Here is a 23,892-nt window from a genome sequence, read left to right as displayed (position 1 = left end):
TGGACCGTGGAAGCCTTGTGGCCCAGCAACGTGAGGAATTGATGGGCTGAGGCTGTTTTGTTTGTGCGCAGAGATGTAGCCAGTTTGCAGAGTATGTCTGCGTGGTCGTTGGGCAGGAAGGCCTTTATGACTGTGGTGTCCAAATCTGCTCCGATGAAGGTAAGGAGGTGAGATGGATTCAAGTGGGGATTTCTGGTAATTGATCAGAAATCCTAGCGAGTGTAGAATATTCGTAAGGAGCTTTAAAGAGAAGAGCTCCTTGCTTGGATCGACTCTTTATTAGCCAGTCGTCCAGGTAAGGAAACACATAGACGGTGCTTCTGCGTAGATATACAGCAGCCACTGCCAGGCATTTTGTAAACACTCAAGGTGCTGAAGCCAGACCGAATGGCAGAACTCATTATTAAAAATGTTTGTGACCACTATGAAGTGCAGGTATTTGCAGTGATGTGGGAATATGGCGATATGTGCGTAGGTGTCCTGAAGGTCCAGAGAACAGAGCCAATCTCCTTGTTATAGTAGGGGAAGCATGGTGCCAAGAGACACTATCCTGAATTTTTCTTTTTAAAGGAATTTGTTGAGATTGCGGAGATCTAGGATGGGGCAGAGACTGCCATATTTTTTTGGAATCAGAAAATAATGTGAGTAGAACCCTCTGCCCCTCTGTGTCAGGGGAATGGCTTCTACAGCCATGGTTTGCAGAAGGGTGGAAAGTTATGACTCTAGAAGCAGTGTGTGGTCTTTTCGGGCCCACAGTGGATTGGGTGGAGAGTCCGGGGATACTGTGAGGAAGTTTAAATGGTATCCCTGGGCTATGATGGATATTACCCATTGATGTTATGAGGCACTAGTTGTGTTGGAAGTGGCACAATCTTTCTCCTATGGGTATTTCTAGGTTTGGGTTCATTGAGGAGTAGCCACTTTTCTCTGGAAACACATCAAAATCCAGAGGCTGGACCAGCTTGTGGGGCTGATTGTGCTCTGGGTGCTTTGAGCTGGCGTGTATGTCCCCTCTGAGGGGCTCTGGCTAGTCTCGTTCGAGATGCAGGAGGATAGTATTTGTGTGAGCAGTAGAATGGTCTTCTGGGGTCCCTTCTCTGTTGCTGACAACTGGGAAGAAGTCTCAAAGGAGTCATTTGCCACTCTTACTTCATGCTTCCCTGCTTTGAACTCCTTCTGGATGATGGCAGTCAGGATTTCTTGCAGTTGTTGAGGCAAGGAGTCTGTGAAATCTTGGACTTGCTTCCATAGATTTCTTTGCTACTGGGTCATATACAGTTGGTAGGTGGCTATACGGGATACCAACATGGAGCCTTGGAAGACTTTTTGACCCAGTCCATCTAGGAACTTCTGGTCTTTACCAGGGGGAGCCGAGGAATGAGGAGATAATCGTTTCGCATTCTTCTGTGTGGATTCCACCACAACAGATTGATGAGGCAGTTGTGGTTTCTGAAAGCCTGGGGCATGTTGTTCTAGGTATGTTGCATCTGTTTTCCTGTTGACTGGTGGAACAGTGCCAGGATGCTCCCATAGGTGGTGTAGGAGTTCCAAAAGGATTTTTTTAGCACTGGAATGGCCATAATTTCCTTGGGGGCATCAACAAACTGCAGAACCTCCAAGGACTTGTGACGGGTGGCCTCTTCCATCACTAGGCTGAAGGGGATTGTTTCATACATTTCCTTGATAAAATTGGCTAAGGAAAGGTCTTCAGGAGGAGATTGCCATTTTTCTTCTGGAGGAGAAGGCTCTGAGAGCAAGTCCTCTGATGTAGAGGTATCTGAGTCCACATCCTCCTATGGGTCATATGGAGTTCCTGAAGGAGGGAGAATGTCCAACATTCCAGGGTGCGTGGGCATCGATGAAGGCCTCGATGGCTTTGATGGAGGGTGTACTGGCATCGATGGAGACTTCAGTGGAATCAATAGCATCGAGGGGAACATAGGATGTTTAGGTTCTGAGAGCCCCGATGGACCTGGAAGTGGTTCTGGCATCAATGGACCTGGAGGTGGAGTCGGACTAGAAGTTGTGTCGTCTTCCTCCAAGGAGCACTGAGCTGCGGAGGTCTTGATGGCCGACTTGGTACAGATGGCCGACTTGGTACAGATGGAACGGGTTGAGTCAGGAAAGCAATGATGAGGGTATTGAGTTAGTCCAGCAACGGTGCAAACATCGATGGTCCTGGGGTCCGTGCCAGTATGGGGGCCAGCATCGATGGCAGTTGCAGGTTTTGGAAGGCATCGAGGACTGCCTGGCGGACCAGGATGTGCAGTTCCTCCCTGAAAGCTGGTGTGGATAACGCAGCTACAAAGGGATGCAGGCTAGGCATTACTGGCCCTTCCATAGGAATTTGTGGAGGCTCAGTACCTGGCACCGATGTCAGTGGGGAACACCTCTGGGTCTCGGGTGCAGAGGAGGATGGGGGCTCCTCTCCCCAGGCCCTCTTTGAAGGTGGCTCAATGGCCATCAATGCCGCTTCGATGTCGGTGCCAGCATCAGGCATGGAATCGCGTCAGTGCCGGTGGTGATGCTTCCCTCAGTGCTCGGTACAGTCTTTCCCTAGGGTGACGCTACCGATGTCCTGGATGGCGTCGGTGACGGATGGTCACCGTCTCCCTGCTGCTCCCGGTGAGGTTTGTTGATGGAAGGACGTTTATTCACTGGTGATGACTGGGCAGAAGTGGATGGAGTTAACTTTAATTTAAAGAGAGTCTCCATCTTATCAAGACAGGCACGTCTGCCTTTTGGAGTCATTTGGGTGCAATCGGGACACCGGCAGACATTGTGCGATGGATCCAGGCATAGAACACACACAGTGTGAGGGTCTGTGATTGACATTGTTCGCGGACACTCTGGGCATTCTCTGAACCCGGTCGCCATGCCGAATAAAAGGGCAAGAAACGGTCGGTGACCTGCGGGAACTGAATGGTAAGGCGGCAGGAACCCATCGGAGACACGGGAAAAGTACTCACTGAGCGTCAGAGGGAATGGAGCGCGATGGGAGATCCCTGTTAGGGAACTTTTATAGAAGTAAACTTCGAGTTTTTCCATGAGGAAAAAAGGTGAGAGAAATCTCACAGAGCTACTAACCCGCGAGGCAAGCTGCACCGTGGAAAGAAAGAGACTGAAGGGAGACCCCTGTGGCCACAGGGATTATGGCATGCTGGGCAAGCTCAGTGTGCCAGTCAAAGTTCTAGAAACTTTGACAAAAGTATTCCGTGACAGGGCTCCATCTGATGACATCACCCGTATGTGAGGATTACCATCCTGCTTGCCCTGGGAGAAAGGATTATAAATAGATCAATTTATATAAGAAACAATAAATAAAAAACATATTACAAAATAAAACAAGATATATTACTTGTTAAAAGTAAAAATAAAAGAAGAGAAAAATTATGATTAAAAGGTTCATACTGGGCGGGAGTATGTAGTGCGTTGTTTGGATGTTATCTTATTGTGACCCTTCAAATACTTTAGTGAATAACCAGGTTTTTGTTGCGCGTCCCATCTGCGCTTGGACTGCACACAGGCCTGCTCACCTTCCCAACTCCTCGTCAGGTCCCGGGTTGGCCTCTCCTGTGGCTGCAGCCAGCTCCTCGAGGCCTCGGCGTCCCGTGGCGGCGGTCGCCGGGCCTTCTTCAATGCACCAGGCCTCACGACTGAGCTTGGCATCCTCCATGGTGTTGGCCCTGCCCCTAGGTGTGCGCACGCAGACCGCTTGGCTCCTTAAAGGGCCAGGGACGGAACCAGGATCTGCAGCACACCCTGATTGAGCATAGTATATCACGAAGTTCCTGCCTGCACTTCCTTGCCTTGGCAATCAGGTCGAACCCGTGTGTGTACTAGTTTGCCTCAGTGTCTCATCGCTTGTTCCAGTCTTGTTCCAGTCTTGTTCCAGTCTGTTCCAGCGTCCTTGTGTTCCAGCATCCTTCTGTGCCTACGTTTCCTCAGGTAGTACCTCTTGGACTGACTCTCTAGTACTGACCTCTGCCTGTTACTTGACCACGCTGATTGCTGCCCGGATATTGACCTCTGCCTGTTCCTTGACTACGCTGATCGCTGCCTGGATTCTGACCTTGCCTGCATCTTTGACTTCGTCTGACCTCTGGAACCTGACCCCTGCTTTTGCTGACTACTTTCAGACTGACCTTTGGAACCTGACCCCTGCTTTGGCTGACTACTCTCGGACTGACCTTTGGAACTTGACCCTCGCTATCATTGACCACTAGGGATGTGAATCGGGTACCAAATCATTCCTGCTTTCGGGATCATCTGGCCGCAGGAAAATCATTTTCCCGCATTTCTCCATTTTTTTTAGTGATAAAAGTAGCAAAAAATAACAAAAAGTAACAAAAATAAATAAACGGTTTTTTGTTAGTGCGCGCTAACCTGAAAAATGATTTTTATGAAAAATCGGGGGTAAAATTGATCATTTCTTTCTTTTAACTGATTTCTAACAAATTTAGAAATATTGTACGATATTTCAATTCGTTAGAAAAACGATTCACATCCCTAATGACCACGCCTCCTTGAGCCTGACCCTGCTCCTAGCCTTGCCATCACAGACACTGTTCTGGCCTTCCTTGATTCCTCCAACCTCCAGCCTTGATATCGACCACACCCCCTTGATCCTGGTGGGCACACCTCTTCACTTCCTTTCCGGGAGACCCTGCGAGGCCCACCTAAGTCCAAGCGGCCCGGGTCCCCAAGGGCTCCACCTGGGGGAACCTTGGGCTTCCAGTGCTGAAGCTCCAGCTAGCCTCTGTCTCCTCCTGTGCTCCACCTCCTTGTGGCAGGTGCTTCCTGGGCCCGACCAGGGAGCCGTTCTCTTCTGCCTCAGGGCAAGGGTCCACCTCCAGGCACAACAATTTTTAAGTTCGTTCTGAATATCTTGAGGTTCGGTTGAGTGCAAAAGGCAGCTGGCAATGAATTCCAGATTTTAGGGCCTGCTACAGTAATGGGTCTATTTCGTACATCGGATAGATGAGCCGTTCTTATCAAGGGGATTGTTAACAAACCCTGATCAGTGGAACAAAGATTTCTACTCGGGACGTGAAGCCTGATTGCTGCATTAAGCCAGTCTATTTGTTCATTATTAATGATCTTATGTATTAGACAAATGATTTTAAATTCAATGTGCTGTTTTATTGGGAGCCAATGTAAAGATATTAATATAGGTGTAATGTGATCTATTTTCTTCTTCCCTGTCAGTAGTTTTATTATTCCTAGTATGATAAAGTCTAATCCCTGTTTATAAGCCCTTGTCTGAACAGCTGTGCAGTGAAAACAACCAAAGTCAGCAAAAGTAGTTAGTTGTATGAAATAATTTAAGAGAAAGGAGGCCATATTTTGGAAGTCAACAATTGAGAAGTACAAGCGTTAGATGGACATTTGTTCAGTGAGTCATGTTATCTAAGTTTAAATGTTCTTAGTGTTTTATTACATAGAAACATGGAAAAATTACAGCAGAAAAAAGCAATATGGCTTATCTAGTCTGCCCATCTGCCCAACTAATTTAGCTTTCCATTTCCTATCATTCCCTTAAAGATCCCCTGCATTTATCCCTTGCTTTCTTTAATTCAAATATCATTTTTTTCTCCACTATCTCCACTAGGAGGCCATTCCATGCATCTACTACTCTTTCTGTAAAGAAATATTTCCTAAATTTACTTCTCAGTCTACCCCCCTTTCAGCCTCATAACTTCTCGCTCTAGAGCCTCCTTCCCATTAAAAGAGGCTTACCTCCTGTGCATGGAAACCTTTGAGATATTTTAATGTCTCTATCATATCTCCCCTATCTCACTGTTCCTCTAGAGTATACATGTTTAGGTCTTTAAATGTGTCCCCATATGCTTTAGAACAAAGACCACTGACCATTTTAATAGCCAATGTGTAAAAAAACTGTCAACTTATATAAACCTTAAATGATAATATTTTAAATATGCAATGCCACAATATTCATACTGGTTTAATAAAAACATCACCTTGTTGACACCATCTGCCATAGCTTGCAGTGTTAATTCTCTAGGCCCATCCACTGTTTTTCCATCATCAGTGGGACCCCAGCTGGCACTGTAAATATCTATTACTTGAGGCATATGACTGATCGATGAAGCCTCTATGATGTCAGTCATAAATGGCTGGTCCAACATTCGAATGCCTATGAATGTTAACAAACAAGAGCAAGGGATTACAAAAACATGATAGAACTTTTAAAGTTGGGACAGATATTTTTTACATCGTCACATACTGTTTATGTTTTCTAAAGCTGTACAAACATATCTTAAATTATAAAAAGAGAGGGATCCTCTTGCAAGTAAACACCAACAGCAGCAAGATGATAATCATCTTGACTTTCCTGGGCTAGCAACATCATTCTACTACTATTACTACTACTACTTAACATTTATATAGTGCTACATGTCATATGCAGCGCTGTACAAACAATAGAGCTTACAATCTAATAAGACAAACACACAGGACAAGATACTTGGTTAAAAGAAAAGAAAGTTAGTTAAGACTAAAAGCAGAGAATCAGGCATAAGATTTAAAAGCAGTTTAGAAAAGGTGGTCTTTAGATGGGATTTAAACATGGAAAGAGAGGGAGCATTATACACCAATTCAGCAAGACTATTCTAAGCACACAGTGCAGCCAGGAGGAAAGCATGGAGTCTGGAATTGGCAGTAGAGGAGAAGGGCATAGATAGGAGTGAATTATCTGATGAGCAGAGTGCATGAGGAGAGGTGTAGAGAGAGATCAGAGAGGAGAGGTAGTGAGGAGCTGCAGTGCAGAGTGAAGACATTTGTAGGTGAGAAGGAGGATCTTGAAGTGCGGCAATGGATAGGGAGCCAATGCAGTGACTTCAGAAGAGGTGTTATGTGAACATAGCAACTCTGGCCAAAGATAAATCATGCAGCTGAATGTAGGACAGATTGCAGTGGAGAGAGAGTTGGCCTCCCAGGAGACTTGTGAGGAGCAGGTTTCAATTGTCTAAGTGGGAGGAGATGAGAGAGTGGATAAGGGTTCTGGTAGTGTGTTCAGAAAGGAAAGGACAGATTTTAGCAACATTATAAATAAAGAAAAGGCACATTTTAGCAGTATTTTGTATATGCGTAGAGAAGGAGAGAGAGGAGTCGAGGAGGACTCCAAGGTTACAGGCTGATGGGAACAGGATGATGACCATGTTAACCACAGAAACAGAGAAAGGAGGAAGAGGGAAAGTGGGCTTGGGGGGAAAGATAATGTGCTCTGTCTTGGACATGTTGAGTTTAAGGTGGCAGCAGGACATTCAGGCAGCAATGTCAGACAAGCAGGCTAAGATCCAGGACTGGATTTCTGGTGAAATTTCTGGAGTACAAAGGTAGACCTGGGAGTCATCAGCATAAAAATGGTATTGAAAGCCATGAGAGGAAATCATAGCACCAAGGGAATTAGTATATAGTGAGAGGAGAAGAGGGCCCAGGACGAGCCCTGAAGTACACCAATTGATAGTGGAATGGCAGTAGAGGAGGAACCACCAGAGGAAATGCTAAAAGTGCGACTGGAGAGGTAAAAAAAAGAGCCAAGACAGGACAGAGCCCTGAAATCCAAGCAAGGACAGAATATCAAGGAGTAGGTGGTGATCAATAGTATCAAAAGCACTGCAGCAAACAGATCAAGGAGGATAAGGACAGAGTAAAGACCATTGGTTTTAGCCATAAACAGGTCATTGGAAACTTTGGCAGGGCTGTTTCAGTTGAATGTAGAGGGCGAAAAGCAGACTGAAGTGGATCAAGAACAGCTTGAGATGTAAAAAGGTCAAGACGGTGGCAGTGAACAGCACATTCAAGTAGTTTGGAGGCAAAAGGGAGAAGGGAGATGGGATGATATTTGGCAGGACAGGTAGACTCATTGAGGGGTTTTTTCAGAAGTGGTATGATTACAGCATGTTGGAAGGCAGCAGGAACAGTAGCAGTGGAGAGTGATAGATCCAAGGATGTGGCAGATAGAAGGGATGACTTCAGCGGAGAAGGAGCTGAGGAATCGAGTGAGGACAGGGTCAGACGAACAAGTAGTGAGTTTGGAGGAAGAGAGAAGACATGCAGTTTCCTGCACTGTGACTTCAGGAAAGGAGAACAGAGTGGCTGAAGCTAGGGGAAGGGTAGAGGAAAGAAGTGAGAGAGAGGGAGGTAAGGGTGAAATAGTTGAGAACTCAAGACTAATTTTGTGAATCTTTTCATGGAAGTAGGCAGCCATAGTCTGGGCAGAAAGAGAAGAGGAAGATGGAGGTGAAGGAAGTTTGAGGGGGGAATTGAGTGTGACAAAGTGACAGCGAGGGTTGAATGTAAGAGAATTTGTCAGATGGACATAGTAGTCTTGTTTGGCAAGCGCAATAACATACTAGAAAGTGATCAGCATGAATTTGAAGTGTATGAAGTCTGTATGGGCACGGGAGTTTAGCCAGAGACGTTCTGCAGAATGGGCCCAGGAATGTAGATAGTGAATTCTGGGGATGAGCCAAGCCTGGGGGTTTAGTGTGTCTAACAGGACGAGTAAGAGGAAAGGCAAGAGTGTCTAAGGCTGAAGAGAATATAGTGTTGTAAGAAGAAACAGTTTCATCAACAGATTCAGACAAAGTTGTTGAGGAAAGGAGAAATGAAACAGCAGTGGAAAAGAATCAAGGCTCAATAGCTTGGAGATTCCTAAAAGGTGTAGACTGACTCAGGCTTCTGAAAGAAAGTTTTATTTTCTCAGCTCCGGTAAGACATGTGCACAAGAGAAAGGCAAAAGTACTTCAAGAGCTACCTCAAAGCTAACATGAAGAAGGGTAATGTTGACACCAATTCATGGAAATCTATTTCCCTGACCTCCCTAGATGGAAGAAGGAGTGGATGCAAGAATCTTAGCAATTCAGAATTCTAAGATGGTAACAAAAGATAGAAAAGTAGGAGCAGCAGAAACAGCATTACAGGGACCAAATCAACAACTGGGAGCAACCATTAAGCTCAGAAACATGCTCAAGTTATGAAAGAGAGTGTTCATCCCACCTCAGCCTCATCAATTATTTGTGGACAAATCATTGAAGACAGTCAATTTCAGCTAAGAGGGATTGCTGCTGCTGATGGTGATGGATAAAAGCTATAGATGAAATTAGTTTTTGAGACTGCATTGCAATTTATGCAGGTCAAAAAAACATTTTACTGCATTAATCATTCATCTAAACATTCTGCTCCCCCAATGAAACTAAAAGTCCACAATTGTTCCACAACGAACGTACTTTTAGCCACTTTAAGAGGAGGCATTCCCAGGGGTGCATTTAGCTCCGGAAAAGATAAAGTATGTATGTTGATAGAATTTTCAAATCTTCATGTACACTTTCTGAGCAAAAAACTACCCACAGAAAAAGCAGAGCAAATGACTGCTCATACTTTGTATCCATGGGAAGTTTCAAAGCAGTCTTTATTTCATATAGACAATATGAATATTGCCCTCATTATATCTATTTTTTAAGACTAGGTAAATAAGTAAGATCAAGTATGGATTCACATATTTTTAAATTCAATTAAATCAAGGAAAATTAGATAGATAGATAAAATACCTTTCAGATGATGCTTTACCAGACATTATAACACTTTTCATTGTACTGTATGAGTCAATTGATTTTCATATGTTATGCACATTTGATAATGGCCAGCCAAACAATTTATGTGGCATCAAAAGTCTTTGAAACCAAAAAAGAAAATCAGTCAAAATTAATTTTATTTCACTGTATCTTTTGTGAGTTTTTTGTTTTGGGCCAACAGTTTCCTTTAGCTTTTTTGAGTTTCCAGCTCAATCAAAACTGGACTTTAATGGGCTAATATACCATAAGCCTTGATTTACAATAACAACCTAGATTCTTTTTCCTGTGTTCTAGCATGTCTCAACTCACGTAGCACCCTTGTGACTTGGCCAATCAGAGAAGCAGGACACAACATGGCTTGCAAGGAAATCCTCTCTGAGACTTGGGTGGTCGTGGGGAGGGGGGGGGGATAGGTTCAGAAAAGTGATAGACCATATTTCAGCATGGCAGTGGCCATTTTAAGAAGGTCCAGCTTGGGGCCAAGGCACACATGCATGAAAAAAAAAGCCTGTTTAATCGGAAGCCTTGAGGTGAGCAAGGAAGTCTACTCTGACAGATCTGCAATAAACTGTGGCAAGGCCAGGATGCCATTGTGTTTTTGCACATCCTTAATGGACATAAATTTGCTACAAATGATGGGGTCAGATGACTATGCTTGGGACTCCTCAAACTGAAGGCTCAGGAACCAAGACTTAAAGCTGAGCAGCCCTATGGTAGGGTGGGGCGGAGGGACAACATCAAAAAGAGCTGCAAAGACTATAAAAATAGAAAAAAAAAATGAAATAGAAAAGGTGCTGATTTGAGGTTCTCCCTGCAGGAGCATGCAGATTGTCCTGATTGTTTCTTGGGTCTTACTTCTTACTTTTCCCTCAGTCATTGTTTTACAGCTATAGTTGAATATGGCTCCAAAGAAACAACTGAAGAACTTGGCCACTTCCATGGATAAGACCAACAGGGATTGGAGAACCTCATGCCTGAGCTATGCCAGCAGGCATTATTGCATGTTTCAGACTGGCTTTGTCAATGGTTGGCAGAGAAAAATGGGCAGGTTCCTTCTCAATGCACAGACATGTGCGTTACACATTCTCCTGTTGAGGATTCCCAACCCACAACCAGTACATCAACACAATGCAATGGCTGACACAGATAAGACATACTTCCACACCCTAAGTCTGCAAGACAGCATCTCTGAATCTGATTACAATGCTATAGCAGCATCAAGGAGCTAGTTCTTGCTACAATGATGCAAAAAAGAGTGCCACCAAAAAAAGATGAAGTGTGGTGTTGGGCCACAATTCACTGCAGACAGCTAGTCATCAATTGCCATCATCAATTGTCCCCTCCACTGATCCTGACCAGAATTTACAGAATACGTCCTCCTTGGAGTATGAGTTCAATACTTTGTCCAGGGGCATACCCAAGAACTCAAAAAGAAAATCTGGAAGTGAGAATTTATTGACAATTTTTCTCTGATAATTAGTGACCTGGAGGAGGTAAGTAATGAGCCAAAGAACAAGGAATCATCAGGTGATAGCAGAGACAAGAAACAAGAAATTCCAAAATCAATTCAGAACAGGGTTTCCACATTTCATATTTTTAAGAGTGTCATTGTTGAGAGGGAACCTGAGCAAGCACTGTATTTGATTAGAAACTTGGAGACCATATTGAAGGTGCATAAGTATTTTGGAGGTTGGGCATAGCTCAACTCTGATGTCAAGTTTAGATGAAGTATGGCAGCTCGATTTCATGGCAACATCGACTAGTAGCTTTATGGTTTGATGAAATATCCATGCACATATCAACCAACCTAGAGAGGTCAACACTCTATCTGCCTGGTGGTGGTAGGGAGAAAAGTTTGGATGCATGAACACTTGTAATTAAAATACATGGGCACATATAGAATACGAATCACAACTAGTCTGACCACCAAAGTTTTCATCCAAATTTGAAATTTCGATATAAAATGCCGGGGCATTTTACATGTTGTTTGGAAAGGGTGGTATATGTGATTCTATGTTCTTCTAATTACATTTACATTGGTCAGACAAAAAGGATGATTAAATCCCGAATTGTAGAACATAAGAGGTGTATTAATTCTTGAAGAGAAAATGCCCTGTTCAGCGGAACATTGAATATATAAGGCACATTTAGTGGAGGGGTTAAAGTTTTTTGTTGTTAGTCAGGTCACTTTAAAGTATGGAGGAGATATTTCACAACATGTCATTAAGTTGAAACAGCTATTTATTTTTTCATGGTAGACAGTGAGCCCTAAGGGGTTAAATAATCAAAATGAATGAACAGCTTTTTTGTGAATGGTGGGAAGCATTAGTGATGGTTTGTTACTTTGATATTCATCTATTCAATTATTTAATTACTTGGTTGAGTGGACTATATTTAAATAGGAATGGACAGCAGAGGGACGTAAGATCACATCCGACTGTTGATGTAAGATAGTGTGCACTAACCCGAAAATCGGGGCCCCCGAAAAAAAAACCCTTGAACCACGGGAAAAACGAAATTCCCATGGGGGGGGGGGGGTGCCAAAATGAAGCCCGACACAAAATTTGTACCCGAATCACATCTCTATTGATTACTGAAAAATATTTATACAAAGAATAGTAACTTGATGGTATATTGGGTATACAGGAAAATATCACATCAGTCATTTTCATTTTTGGTTAAACAGCCTTTAGGGATAAGGTTTTTAAGGGTAGTTTGTATGATTATTGTATGATTGGGTATGAGTGGTAAGGGATTTTAGGAATTTTATGATTTGTGGGTCAACGATAATTGATATTAGAATGAAGTTTGCATAAGAGAGATGAATGTTTTTGATATTGATATGTATTTATGTGCACTGAAATAATTTTGTAAGCTTCATTTAATAAATCATTTAAAACAACACATATATATATATATATATATATATATATATATATATATATATATGATTGTATTGGGGTTCTCTCTTTTGATTTGTTTATACAATTTAGAATTGTTCCCCATAGTGGTTGCCTTACAGATTTAGAATAAAAATATCAGCAACATGATTGTGATATTTTGATCTGATAATATAGCTGTAGTTGAAGCAATAAATAGGCTATCCACTAGAACCACTGATGCAACCACTCTATTAAGAGACCTGGTGTTTAGTTGTTTGCATCATAATATTATCTTGCACCTTGCACATGTCCCAAGCACTGACAATTGTATTGCTGACACTTATGTCAGCTTTAAGTGGGCTTTATTCAAGTCTTTAGCTCCAGCGGTGAAATGGATCAAAATGCGAGTTCTGATAGAGGTATGACAACTTGGCCTTCTAAAGTTTGGAATCTTATCCTTGATTCTCTGGCAGAGAATGCAAAGAGGAATTATCTAAAGGAGTGGTCTAATTTACAGCTGTTTCAATCTGAAGTTGGCAGCTCCCTGGTTTGGACTATGCACACACAAGCCTGAATGCAATACATATTTTGCTGCAAACAGAAGGGAGTAGCCAGGTCCTCAAGAATGACCCATTTAGCCAATGTATAATTCTTTTCCCAGGCCCTAGGCTTCCAGAATCCTGCTGGTTCTTTTGCTGTTAAATGGATAATGGGTGGGTGGGCTCGAGCTATGGGAAGGACTAGAGGCAAACAATGCCCTATTAAGCATCAGTACTTATGGCTGGTAATTCAAGCTTTTGGAAGAGTTTGCTTTAACAATTTTGAAACTTGCCTTTGTCATTGTGCATTTTCATTGGAATTATTTGCAGCATTGCATATCAGCAACTTAGTGGCACGGGCTTCAGCAAAAATAGAATCCTCGGGCCTCCAGTTTGGAGATATTTAAATATTTTGCAAAAAGCTGGTATTGGCCATACATACGTTCAAAATGGGCAAATGGGAAAAAGGCACATAGGTCAAGCTTCAAAGGTTGGTAGGTGATGATACCTACCTACTCCAATTTAGAGCGTTATCTGTCCTTGAGACCACCAGGTACTGGGGCTTTACTTATACAGGGAAACACGCTACCTCTATCCTACTACCAGTTTGCTAGGTGTAGCTTTTTGGATGGCTGCATGAAATCCTGAAACCGCTGCACTTACTCCTGAATACCGCCAATGCAACCAAGACACTGCCATTTCGCCATGCCCCTGGGTCTCCTGTGGCACCAAATCTGGAAGTTTAACCAATAGCACACAGTGATGATGTCATGTGGCTAGGTATTTAAACCCCAGCTGTAATTCAAGTCTTGCCTCTGCAAACAGGTCCCCCTGCCTTGCAATGCAAGTTGCTTGCTGTCTGTGTGCTTTACCTTGCCTTGGCTTGCCTCCTTGTTACCTTACCTCACTATGGCTCATTGTTGCCTTTTCTTGTCTGCTTTGCCTCCTTGCATCTTTGTCCGCAGTGCCTTGTTTTCATCTTGTCTATTCATCTTTGCCTGACTCCTGGTTCTGACCCCTGCTTTGGACATGACTGCTCTTCTGCTGCTGCCTGGCCCAACCTTTGCCTGCACCCCAACATCGTTTGCATGCTGCCTGCCCTGACCTTGACCTGGACCTGAGCATCGTAATTCAAGAAAGGCTGTCTCCCTGGTGGTCCCTAAACTGTGTAAACAAATCAAAAGAGAGAACCCCAATACAATCATATATATATATACATATATATGTTGTTTTAAATGATTTATTAAATGAAGCTTACAAAATTATTTCAGTGCACATAAATACATATCAATATCAAAAACATTCATCTCTCTTATGCAAACTTCATTCTAATATCAATTATCGTTGACCCACAAATCATAAAATTCCTAAAATCCCTTACCTCTGCCTGCTACTTGACTTTGTCCGACCACTCCTTATAGGACTCTTACCTAAGCCCTGCCAGCCCCTGAAACCCAAAGGCTCAACCTTCAGGGAATGGGGCTGATAAAGGTGAAGCCCTAGAAACAATTCCTGTAACAGCGAGTCCACCTGATGATGCTTTGGGACTAGTGGCCTCACATCTGTGACACTAAGGTTTTACTGTTGTTCTTGTGTGCAGCAGGTATCATAACCAAGGGCTTCAGCTCTCATTCTTCCTAATAGGAGCAGCCACTACTGCGGCAGCATTTGGTCTCCCACAAGAGGCCATAATGCCAGTTGGTAGATGGCGTTCAAGTAAATATTGGCTCTATCTCAGGTGTGAAGAATATTTCAGCAATTAGATCTCTAACAACTTCAATCTGCTTTATTCCAGGTTAGGTTCCATAAATGTGATATGTCTGGATCATAGGGAACTCCTATATCCAATGGGCATACAAGAGAGAAAAATCTAGGCCCCCATGGGTTTCATCTGGGCATGGCATTGCATCAGATGGTACAATCTTGGTGATAAGGAGGGACCACACTCTGGGCAATAATTGTTCACTTAGTGGAGAAATGATATAATGGCTACCCACAGTGTGGATCTGGTTCAAAAGATGTAAAGGTACTGCATCACAATTGTGGAGCTCTTCCCTGAAACATTCATCGTTTGGTCCTGTATCACCCCTAGGTGTGTGTGTGGCAGGGCATGCAGTCCCATCATGCAGCAGAAAGGACTCGCAGAGGCGAAAGTTCATGTCTACTCTCTATGTCATCTCTACCCTTCATGACCTCTTAGACAAAAACTTTCCAGGGTTATTCCGACCAGATTGTTGCATTTGTTAAACATTGGCCTGGATATATATTTAATAGCAATATACAGGATAGCCTAGATGCCCTAATAGCTAAATATGACTGCTGTGGAATTTCAAATCATAAGAAGAAATCCTAAGGCACCTATTCACTCCTTAGTTAGAATGAAAAATAAGAGTCTCACCCAAAAACTGCTGCAGTTATTAAGTTCTTCTTTTATTCCAGAAAACTGACTTGCCAGAAAGGAAAAGCAATTCTAACCTATTCAGTTAAATTTCATTATTATATAGAAAACGATACTTCTGCTTTTATTCCTTACAAGGTTAAATTTACAGAACTAATAAATGAGATAGTTTCATACCTTTTATCAAGATTATTAAAACAGACTAATGAATATTAATAATTGCTTGCTGAAGCCTTATTTGGTGCGCTATGAGTGTCTTTTAGAAGAAAACAATACCTAGTTATATCTAGTTTATGTTTACAGTTCTTTTATGATTTGCCCTTTAGTCCACTTTATGTGATGTACTGCCTGCATGGCTTCTGCTGGTGCTAATTCCAGCTCCAGGGGAGAATGGGAGGTTATTTGATGCTGGATATTTAGGGCGAGGCATATAGGGCGGCATGCCAAGCCTCTCTCTCTCTGGCCATTTCCTGGAACCTCAGATCTAGCCAAATGGCTAGGCTGATTAAGCCTTCCTACATATCCTGCAGGTCCCGGGCAGCCAGCTCATCTTTAATGCACTCTGAGAGTCCTTGTCTGGAAATCACAATCAGGCTATCACTGCCCCACTGCAGTTCAGAGACCAGAGTGTGGAAGTACACTGCATACTCTCCCACAGACTGAAAGTCTTGCCTAATCTTCAGGAGTTCAGACACCTTGGAAGCCGTGCAACAGGCTCATCGAAAATTTGCTGGAATTCTTGCAGGAAGTGAGTCAGGTCCCCCAAAGTGGTGAGGCCCAAGCTAGAGTGGAGCCACCCAACAAGGAGAGAATTAAAGTCACCTTGACTCAGTTTGTTGGAAACACGGGTGCCTGCAATTTGAATTGCATGTGACATTAATTGAGAAATTCTCTACATTTCAGTGGATCTCCATCATAGCTCGGGGGAAGAGGCAAGTGAAATGTAGTAGTCCATCCTATAGGTGCCGGAGCAGTAGCTGGAACAGAGCAGGCCACGATGCCCTGAAGATATCCAGCCATGGTTCAGCTGATCCTGCTGCTGTTGGAGCTGGTGTGCTAAGTCATGGATAACTGTGGCTGCTGACCATGCCCACAGGGGGAAGTCCCGTGAGGGGGGAAATCCCGTGAGGGACCACAGGTCAGGCTCAGCTTAGGACACACAACACAGATAGATCTTTTATTAACAGTATTGAGGAGCCACCAGAGGTGGCAGTGGTGAGCAGAGATGAAGCCCAGCTGGGCTTGTAGTCCCTCAGGCTCTGGAACAGCGATCCCACAATGGCTGTGCTGTAGTGAAGAGAAACTGAGACAGTGAGTACAATGAAGTATATGCAGGGTTCTGGAATAGAGCCTTGTTGGTTGAGTACTCACACAGCGGTTTCTCTCGGTAGGAATCGCAGGAGCTGGAATAGAGGCAGGCCCTCGAGGAGCGAGTACCTGGTTCCAGGGAAGAGCTCTGAGAGAAGTAGATAGTAACTCACTGATGGTGTAGGCAGTGGTATCTTCCAGGCAGAAGTGAAGTCCAGGCAGCGAGTCTGGGAAATGGGCCCTCGAGGAGCGAGTACCGGTTCCAGACAGTGACCTGAAAGAGAAGAGAGAGGCTCCCATGGAGCGGGTACCCCAAATAGAGTAAGTCCAATAAAGGAGAGGCAGAGTAGCTAGGTACGGAGAGCGAATCCCATCCGTAAGGAATCCCTTTGCTAACTCAATTAGCTAACAGTAGCGTAGGCCTTTTATATCCGGGATGCGTGACGTCATCACACGGGGACGCCCCTGAGGTTCGCGCCAAAGAAAGTATTTGAAGCAGGGGCATGTGGCACGTGCACCCTAAGGCATCTGGAAAGCACGGCGGGAGGTAGTGCCCAAGCCAGACCGAGGACGCCGGAGAGGACGGCAGGCAGACGCCGCAGCAGCCAAATGTCCGTCAACCACGGGAGGAATCGCCAGAGAGGTAAGGAGGGCGGAGTGGAGACGTTGGACAGCAACAATCATAACAGTAGCTTCACCTATATAAGTTTCACTTATTCCATCCACCTGCCCTGCAGGTTGAGCCCTTGGGTTTTGACGGCTGACAGGACATAGGTGGGACCTTAGGGTGGTGAAGAGTCCAAAGGCCATGGCAGGCAGCAGAATAATGGAATCAGAGCAGGTCAAGGTCAGGGCAGGTAGCTAACAAGAGTGGTCAGGTTCAGGCAAGAGGTCAGGTCCAGGTAGCAAGGCAGTCATGGTGAAGTCCAAGCAAGAGGTCAGAATACAGAAGTCAGGCCAAGGAAGGATGAAGACCCACAGAAGACACTGGATGAAATGAATACGACAAGGCAAGGCTGAATGAGGCAAAGCTGGAGAGACAAGCCTGGATGAGGCAAGGCTGGAATCAGGAACACTGGAATATTATGGCAATACACACTGCTACTGGGTAAGAAACCCATTGATGAGCAAGGAAGTGCTGTGGGACCCTGACTTAAATAGCCTGGCAGAACTGATGTCATCAGAGGGTGCCTAGAGTGAGTCCTACCGTGGGGCCTACAAAGGAGAGATGCACTCATGTGTCTAAGGAAGCACGGATGTTCAACATCAGAACAAGAGGTGGGAGTACCTGATCTCCTGGGAGGGGTATAGCCCGGAGGAGAATACATGGGAGGCTACCTCAAGCATCCTGGACAAGCGTATCCTAAGGGCGTTCCACGCTTCACACCCCAGGAAACCCAAGACCCTTGAGGAGGTTTAGAGGAGGGGGTACTGTTGCATTTGACCAGTTGCGGGTCCAGCCCACAACCAGCCACTCTAATCTCCAGACCCAGGTCAAAGGGGGCCCACCAACACTGTGGCTGGGACCCGGTCAAAGACATGGCCAGCCGCTGCACAGGTCTAACGCGCTGTGCTAGGAACACCGCTCAGCTGAGTGGGGTGTACCTAGGCACGTGTGTGACTCACGCACTTTTAAAGCCCCACAGTGGGAAATCCACCGCAGTGCCCGTGAATAACATCACAGGCCTTTCCCTAGATAAGGCCTGCTCTGCCCTGCCTCAGACGCCTCGGCAATAGGTCTAACTCCTCGGATTAGCTGTTTGCTTCTTCATTCCTGGTTCCTGTTTCTGCTTATGTTCCAGTGCCTTTTCTTCATGTTCCTGGTTCCGTCCTATATCTTCGGAGTTCCTGCATTTCTGTCTTGTGGTTCCTCATACATCTTCAGTGTCTTCCTGATGTTCCGCCTTGTCTCCTTCCCCCTGGATTGACTTCTTTGCTTGACCTCGGTTTGGATCCCCAACTTTTTGTTTGGATTCCTGGCTTGACTTCGGACTGCTTCTTGACTGTGTTTGACTTCTGCCTGCCTTGTGACCACTGCTCTCATCTCTGCTGTCTGCTGTCTGCCCCAAACCCTGCTTGGGCTAACTTTGTTCAGTTCCTGCTGGCCAATTACATTTTCTACGAAGGATTCATCTCTTCACAGAGGCCTGCGCCTAAGTCCGCTGGCCCCTTACCTGAATGCTCAACCTAAGGGGAGCAAGGGCTGTTATTGGCGAAGTTCCTGTTGGGCCTCTGCTCTAGCCAGCTCCACCTGCTAAAGGTGAGAACCTGCAGGGCTCTTCCCTGTGGATAGCGCCAACCTCACCTCAGTCCAAGGGTCCACTTCTGCAACAGCTGCTAGATAAAAAGGATAATGATCATGTTTGTCCTCTACTTGAGAAACTTCATTGGCTGCCTACGTATAGAGTACAGGATCAAGTTTAAAATCCTTAGTTTGGTCATTACACCAGGGAGGACTAAAGTATCTGGCTGCCATTCTGACCAATTATAAACCTTCAACCATCACAGCTACTGCTATTAAAAGTGCTCAGTCTGACTGAAATTAAATTAGTATCCACCAGACAGAAAAAATGTATTTACAGTACTACATTCTGGGAATACAATGCCCATGGAACTGTGGCAGAAAATTAACCGTGGCTATTTTGTCATATATGTATTTATTTGGAAGGATTTCTAACCTGCACCCTCCAGTAGTTTGGGGCAGCATACAAAAATTACATCCTCAGTTATCATAAAACCATTTTTTTCTCATTCAAAAATTGTGACTTGGTTGGCTTACTCATCATATTTAACTGTTTAAGGACTTTTCACCATATTTTGTAGTACAGCTCTAGCAGACATATTGCTCCTGAAGAAAATAGGAGTCCTAGTGGATTTCCATGCTTTCTATAGGACCAAAAAAAAAAAATATGTAGTTCATGAACCTTCAAGACCACATAGGCATCTTCTTCACCATCTTCATTCTCCTTGAGTTAATGAGCTTGCCTTTTCATACTGCTACAAAGTTTCCTTCCACTGCTATTAAAAATGCTGCTTAAATTGGCAAGGAAATTGCACTACACAAATAATGATTTCATTATCCTGAAAATGGTCTGCAATTGTGTGTTAAATGCATTTGTTTATTTTTGCTGTAGTAGGTGCACAGAAAAGAGTCCCTTCTTACAAATCTCAATTGTTTGCTATTCAATTATCTTTCTGTTTGTAATGGTAGGTAAAAGAAAATTTCCATTGTGAGTTAATACAATTTTATATAGCAAAGGTGAAAAGGTTTTGTGGCAGTGTTTCTCTTGGTAAAATGCCAACAACTTTCCCTAAACTTTGGCTGAGCCTTGACTCATCCCATTGAAAGAAAAGAGTCAGGCCCTTAGTTTCAGTTGTTTGAGCAGTAGCTCCATCTCTACTGACCACAGGGTGGAGCTATATACTTCAATAAGTTCTTCGGAAGAAGCTATGTATCTTTACAAAAGTTTTCATGATGTTTTACTTAATTTTACTACTGTGTGAGAAATAAAAGCACTTCAAAATGACTTATAGATAATTACTTTAAACAAGTGGAGTGGAGGAGTAGTCTAGTGGTTAGAGCAGTGAACTATAAACCAAGAGACCATGGTTTAAGTCCCACTGTTGCTCCTTGTGACCCTGGGTAAGTCACTTTACCATTGCCTCAGTACAAAGCCCTCTGAGGATAGGGAAATACCTGAATGTAATCTGCTTTGAAATGCTGAACAAAGTGTGAAAAAAAAAACCCAACCCCTGCAGGCTCTTTCAGTGCTCTAACTGCAGCATCAGATATAGAAATGGGGACAAAGAGGCAGAAATAGGGAAAAAATGAAATAGGTTAAAAAAAGATATAAAAGGGTAAATGTAAAGAGAGAAGGAGCAAAGCTAATGGTGGGAAAAAAGTTAAAAAAATATGAGAGGGATGAAAAAAGGCCAAAATATAAAAGGAAATAGAAAGAGCTGCGTCATGAAACACCACAACATAGAGAGCCTGAGTTTATAGCCCAGGCATCTCCTTGCTATGCCTAAAACCTGGTTCCAGTCTTTTCTTCATTACAGTTTGCTGAAGCATTGCTTCCCTCTGCTCTTGGTAAGCACAACCATTATTTTGAACCTCTCCTGGTGGGGAATTTCTTTGCAGGTTCTGTAACTTCTGTTTGCAATAGTCATCTGCATATTGGAACACTTCCAGACTGTTGACAGTCATGGATATCCTCTTCTACAACATGCCATTTGATAGCCAGCATTGGACTAGGCAATGTGGGCACATGTCATGGGGTGCTGTGCTTTCACGGGTGCTGTGTTACCACACATGCTGCTTAACCAGCCTAAGTGATCAGATACACCAAAATGAGATAAAAGAAACAGGCTCCCTCTCCTCTGCTGCCAGTGTTATTTTGCACAGTGTTTGTCATCCCTCTCCCAACCCAAAACCACTGTTCAGAAGCAGGCAGCTGCACAGGATTAGGAGAAGGCTCAGGCATTGATATTAAAAAAGTAGCAGCCAATGAGGCAAGTGCAGGAAGAGAAGACCTCTGAGGTGTGTGTGTGGGGGGCGGACATTTTTGAAATAGCTCACAGAGCTATAGAAATAGTTTCCCTTTGAAAATTGCCCACAAAGTCTGTAGACTACAAGCAACAGTGGATTTTGCACCTTCAATGTGAGCAGGCAAAACAATTGCTGGAAAATAATGGACACAGATTTGAAAATTCAATCGACATGTGTTGTTTCTCTTATCCATTCTCGCCCAGCCCATTCCACCCCCCCCCCCCCCACCGTCTCCATCCCTGGGGACGGTATTACCAGGGTGGAATCCCTGGTAATACCTCTCCTCAGTCTGGTCCAAACCATGGGGGTCATTCATCAGATTGCGTTAGGGCCTTATCACTCACAATAACGCCATAATGCCTGTGATAAATAATGCATCATGAGATGCATATGCAAATTTTAACATTTTTTTCGAATGGGAGGAGTTTTGACTGAGTTATGGTGGAGTAAATTAAAATGAGAGGTGCTTAGATTTTCGTCCAATACCATAACGCATGTTATCACGGATTTTAATGCTGGAAATAACTACACCTTTTTTCTTGGCATTATGCTGTGCAATATGCAGCTAGGTAGAGAGTGCAACAAATTAGGTTGACTCATTCCAAATCATATCAAATCTTCACTGATGTGTACTGTGCCCTTCGTACTTCTGTCTGTGCATTTAAAACTGCCCCCCAAAACCTAGGCCACCACCAAAACCTCACCCTGAGTCCTGAGTTACTAGTTGCCCCTCCTACAGTGGGTTAAATAGTTTACTGATATAAGACCCTTCTATAGAGTCTCTCTCTCTCTCCTCTCTCTCTCTCAAAATTTAACACATGTTGTGGTAACTAGAAAATTCAATAATGTTTTACTGAAAATATCCCATTTAAAAAATTGTGTGATTCACAAACTTTCCACATACAATTCAATAGGTGGGAATGTAATAGTTGAAAGGGGAGGAAGGGCTATGATTAATATTAGGCTTCTTTCTTCATGCAGTCAATTACCATTTATTCATTAGTAAGTGAAGGACAAATATTACTGGCAATAGGCCATACAAGTTACACAATGGCAGATGAAATGCAAAGATAATTTAAGGATGTATCTATGGTTTTAAGTATAGCTTTAGGATGCATTATCTTCTTTTCCCCGCTTTCATGTAGTACAATGATCTGTGAAAGTATTATGTAGCACAAAAGTAATGTAGTGCAAAATCACAGCAAAAATCATATCTGTTCAAAAGAAAGGCACTGTACCTGCAACCTTTGAGTTATAAGCCACGCCCACGCCACAGATGTTATTGTTTGCAGCTGCAGATACTTCTCCTGCACATCTTGTCCCATGACTGCAGAAACAAGGAGCAAAGTCCCATATCAAGCTCATTGAAGTTGAGGGAAGTGAAATAGGAGTTATTACTCAGCATAAATATACCTTGGTTATGTTTTATCTGCTTTTATCTCCTGAATGGAATTAAATAGACAGCAGAAGAACGTGTCCTTTGAAGAGTGTTCTTATATATACATATAGTAACATTGTAATGACAGCAGAATAGGACCAAATGGTCCATCCAGTCTGCCCATTAAGCTTCTTATGGTAGTATCTGCCACGCCTTGCAAGTTACCACCATATTTCTCTTAAGGGTAGCAACTGCTACTCTTTGCAGTTATCTCCAAATCTATGTTAAAGATAGTAAGATTTACAATCAGCTGGTTATATGATTATATTACATCTTTAGCAAGACAAAACCAAACCAAATGTACAAATAAGCCCCAGTAATGATAACTTGAGCAACAACATGTTGCAAATACTGTAAACAGCCAATGTTTATTACATTTTTCATTTTCCAGAGCATGGGTTTCCATTACATACTATGAAATAAGAATGTAACTGTGAAACTAAAGATGAACTATTACTAAAAAGAAACGGGTGTCAGACAAGGTCCATGTAGCGAGCAAGAACAGCGTCTCAGGAACAAGAGGCAGGCAAGGACTCGTACGGAACTTGTTGCCAAGTTGGCTTGCTGGGGGTAAAGCAGGAGCTTAAATACAAGAGTCCGATGACATCATCAAGCGGGGACGCCCCCGAGGTTCCCGCCAAAGCAGCTTCAAAGGCACGTGTGCGCCTAGGAGGGCCCGACATCGGAGCAGGAAGTAATGGCGTCCATGCCTCCGCAAGGAGGCCCAAGGAACGTGGCGATGCAGACGGGCTCGTTCAGCGAGCAGACCCGGGGAGGGTAGAAGTGTGGAACAAACAGTGAGTACTCACGGTCACAGCCATCTGCGACCGACAGACATAACAGCAAATAAGTCCACTTGAAAATTGATATAACTTAAGCACACATTTGCTATTGTTTTCATGCATGATTTTACAAAAGTACCCCTAAGTACAGAAGTGTTTTCATTTCTAGTTGTCTAATTACAGCATGCATGTAAAAAAAATCTAAGTTTAAACTAATTATTTCTTGCTTTTCTCTTTGTTCTTCTCTACAAAATATGAATAATCTTCAATCAAGTGGCCATCAGGGAACAGTTATATAGTGCCTTCAACATTTTTCCAGTTTTATCTGTATTTTCTTTTTATATCTTTATGTACTATACAATATATATGCATACAATGAAGACAGCGCAGGAAAATC

At 43.6% G+C, this 23,892-nt stretch overlaps 1 protein-coding gene across 1 annotated transcript in view; it reads right to left on the bottom strand.

Annotated features, from left to right (window-relative positions):
• PCSK2 (proprotein convertase subtilisin/kexin type 2) overlaps window positions 1-23,892 on the bottom strand; it is a 449,073-nt gene that overhangs the window by 61,529 nt on the left and 363,652 nt on the right. The window contains exons 7-8 of the mRNA XM_029593578.1: window positions 22,514-22,602; window positions 5,982-6,157 (exon numbers count right to left, since the gene is read on the bottom strand). Coding sequence (XP_029449438.1) covers window positions 5,982-6,157; window positions 22,514-22,602 — 265 coding nt within the window. The remainder of the gene's footprint in view (window positions 1-5,981; window positions 6,158-22,513; window positions 22,603-23,892) is intronic.

The sequence above is a fragment of the Rhinatrema bivittatum genome, chromosome 3 (assembly GCF_901001135.1).
Source record: "Rhinatrema bivittatum chromosome 3, aRhiBiv1.1, whole genome shotgun sequence".
NCBI classification, from domain to species: Eukaryota; Metazoa; Chordata; class Amphibia; order Gymnophiona; family Rhinatrematidae; genus Rhinatrema; species Rhinatrema bivittatum.
This window is presented reverse-complemented; position numbering and strand designations above follow the sequence as displayed.